At 51.7% G+C, this 3,018-nt stretch overlaps 1 protein-coding gene across 2 annotated transcripts in view; it reads left to right on the forward strand.

Moving 5' to 3' along the window:
- Positions 1 to 6: 6 nt before the first annotated feature.
- Positions 7 to 3,018, forward strand: part of tfap2e (transcription factor AP-2 epsilon) — an 8,373-nt gene continuing 5,361 nt past the window's right edge. Inside the window, exons 1-3 of one of the 2 annotated variants that reach the window (XM_008423024.2) lie at positions 7 to 157; positions 1,230 to 1,670; positions 2,641 to 2,695. In XM_008423024.2, the coding sequence (XP_008421246.1) occupies positions 128 to 157; positions 1,230 to 1,670; positions 2,641 to 2,695 (526 nt within the window). In that variant the 5' untranslated portion in view covers positions 7 to 127. Of the gene's footprint in view, positions 158 to 228; positions 699 to 1,229; positions 1,671 to 2,640; positions 2,696 to 3,018 lie in introns of those variants that run through there. The other variant, XM_008423025.2, reaches the window with a different exon arrangement.

The raw sequence follows: 3,018 nt of genomic DNA on the forward strand, positions 1-3,018 counted from the left end.
TCCAGATAACTCACTCCTCTCTGCACCTTCAGCCCGTCTCCTCCTCTTCCTCCTCCTCCTCTTCCTCACTTTAACCCCTGCGCTGCAGCCACGCACCGAACCGCACCGAACCGCACCGGACGGCAGGATGCTGTGGAAGTCCCGGACCAAAGCCGAGGTAACCCCCGCCGCTCTGACTGGTTCCGCTGGGTCCAGCCGGGTTCTCCGATTATTTTGGGATTTATTTGTCATCATAAAATCTGCAGGAAAAACTGGAGTTTTATTCTGAAAATGTACTTTAGAGAAAATATTTTTACATAATGTGTTTATTTTGTGAATCGTTGCGTAAAGTCACTTAAAGTAATATTGAAGGAAGAAGCGGTTCCGTTTGGACCGGCGTGTCCCTTTAAGACCCGCCGACCCCTCCCCTCTTCCCGCCGGGAGCGCGCGCGCCCTATAAGTAGCGCGCTCATGGAGCGGCCGCTCGAGTCCGTGTGTGTTCCGTGCGCGCGTGCGTCTCCGGCAGCAGCTTCCTCTCCAGCTCGGAACCGGACAGGTGTACGGCGAGCGGCAGCGGACACTTTTCAATTGATGGAGCGCTGAGGGGCGCGGGCCACACCTGGACACACCTGAGCGTCACCGGAACCTGCGCGTGCTCAGCGAGTCTCGTCCCGGGTCTGCGGAGCGTCCAGATGTTGATCCACACATACTCAGCCATGGTGAGTCAGGGCGCGGGGCTGTGCGGGGCTGCGCGGGGCTGTGCGGGGCTGCGCGGGGCTGCGCGGGGCTGCGGCTGCGTTCAGACTCTTTCATTAAACTCCAGATTGCGCAGTTTGCGGCGGCGCTCTGCGGGGTTGGATCCAGTTTGGCTGTTAGGAGAAACTTGCGTGGATGTGACCGGAGTGACCGGGTTTGGCGTGGCCTGGTTTGGCTGCGGAGCATCGACCCGCATCGACCCGCCTGACCCAGCTGCAGAAAGCCGATGCGGCTGGATGTGTGAACGCACTTTCTGTTGCGTTTACCACGCAGGTCACCCCCGCGGCCCCCCGCAGCGGTGCATTAGCTGTCCTGACCTCTGACCTCTGACTCCACAGGCTGCTGCTGTCACCATCACTTCAACCTGAAATTATTTAATTGACTTTTAAAAGTGATTTTATGTTTAAAATAGTTGATATTTCCAGTATTGACACGTCTTGGGTAAACGTTAGTCTGGGCTCTTGCGGGTTTTCTCATGCGGGTCTCTCCTCCAGGAGCGGGCGGACGGACTCAGCTCCTCTCCGGGCGGCCGCCTGTCGCAGCTCTCCTCCCTGAACCAGGCCGCCTACTCCGCGGCTCCACCGCTCTGCCACACGCCGGCCTCGGATTTCCAGCCGCCCTACTTCCCGCCGCCCTACCCGCAGTCCTCGCTGCCGTACTCCCAGAGCCAGGACTCGGCCTACTCGCACCTGCCGGAGCCCTACCCCTCCATCAACCCGCTGCACCAGCACCAGCAGGCGGCCTGGCACTCCCAGAGGTCGCGCTCGGAGGACGGCGGCCTGCTGTCGCAGTCGCACCGGGCGCTGAGCCTGGACCCCCGGCGGGAGTACGCCGCCGTGCCGCGGCTCCTGCACGGGCTCGGGGAGGGCGCGGCGGCGCTGGGGGACGGAGCCCTGGGGATGCACCTGGGACACCACGGCCTGGAGGAGCTGCAGGTGACCCGCTGCTGCCTCAAACCCGGAAACTTTGATTATTTAAGCATCATTTATTTAGATAAAAAATAAAATTAACTGCATTTTGTTTTTAAAAAGGCCCGTGGCATTATTTTTACTTTGCTTTAAAAATGTATAGTTAAAAAAATATATATATATTTAAATGTTTTATCAGCAGTTTTCTGTTTAATTTTAATTCAGTTTCTGATTTTTATTATTTTGTAATAATAATGTTTATTTTATTTCAGTTTCCTAAAATCCTTCAGGCCCTTTAGAAAAACCATTCAGGCCTTTAAAACGGATTTAAAGCAGATTTTTATATAATGCGAGATAAAAATTAGCTTCGGTTTAAAATAACATTTAAAATATTTCCTAACATCTTGGAATTATTATTTATCTGGACCGTAAATGTTGATCAAGTCTCTTGTTGTTTTTTTTATTTTTTTGTCGTAAATAAAAACATTTTCTTTGGGAAATCAAGTCCCGCACGCAGCTGCGGCGCTTCCCGCCGTGGCGCAGCTGAACGGCACTTTGTGCAGTTTTTTTGTTTTTGGCGCAGTCGGCCTCCTGCAGCAGGTGCAGCCGCAACAGAAACACGGCGAGACGAATCGATGCCCACGCGGCTCCACGCGGCTCCACGCTCCGTGTTGACACGAAGCTCTGATTAATGACGTAAAGTCACGACGTTACTTTAATATCCTAATTAAATCTCACAAATAAATATACAGTTTTCCTTCTGATTAGTTTTGTCAAGTTGCGCAGAAATACAATTTGAATATTAGTTTAAAAAAATTAAATCACTATTTATATTATTATTTTTGCTCAAATCAATTACATTTTTATAGTGAGGCGATCTTTGACCTCAGACAGCGTGCACGCGGGTAGATGACACTAACCGTGTGTGTGTGTGTGTGTGTGTGTGTGTGTGTGTGTGTGTGTGTGTGTGTGTGTGTGTGTGTGTGTGTGTGTGTAGGGGATGGAGGAAGGATCCGCCCTGGGCATCCTGGACCACTCTGTCATTAAAAAAGGTAAGAGGACAGAGGACTCTTCTGCGCATGCGCGCAGCACTATAATTGTGTTCAACATGCTGGGGGGGATTTCTGTGTTTCAGGGCTCCAACACAAGTCCCACTAACACACACACGCGCGCACACACACGTGCACGCGCACTATAAATAATTCTGTTTTGCTTTTTCATTTGAAGTCAAGAAGTCTAACACTGAGCTGCAGCCCAGAGGCACAGATTGTTAATGAACTGTTCATGGTCATATGAGAGAGAGGGTGTGTGTGTGTGTGTGTGTGTGTGTGTGTGTGTGTGTGTGTGTGTGTGTGTGTGTGTGTGTGTGTGTGTG

The sequence above is a fragment of the Poecilia reticulata genome, linkage group LG11, assembly GCF_000633615.1.
Source record: "Poecilia reticulata strain Guanapo linkage group LG11, Guppy_female_1.0+MT, whole genome shotgun sequence".
Classification (NCBI taxonomy): domain Eukaryota; kingdom Metazoa; phylum Chordata; class Actinopteri; order Cyprinodontiformes; family Poeciliidae; genus Poecilia; species Poecilia reticulata.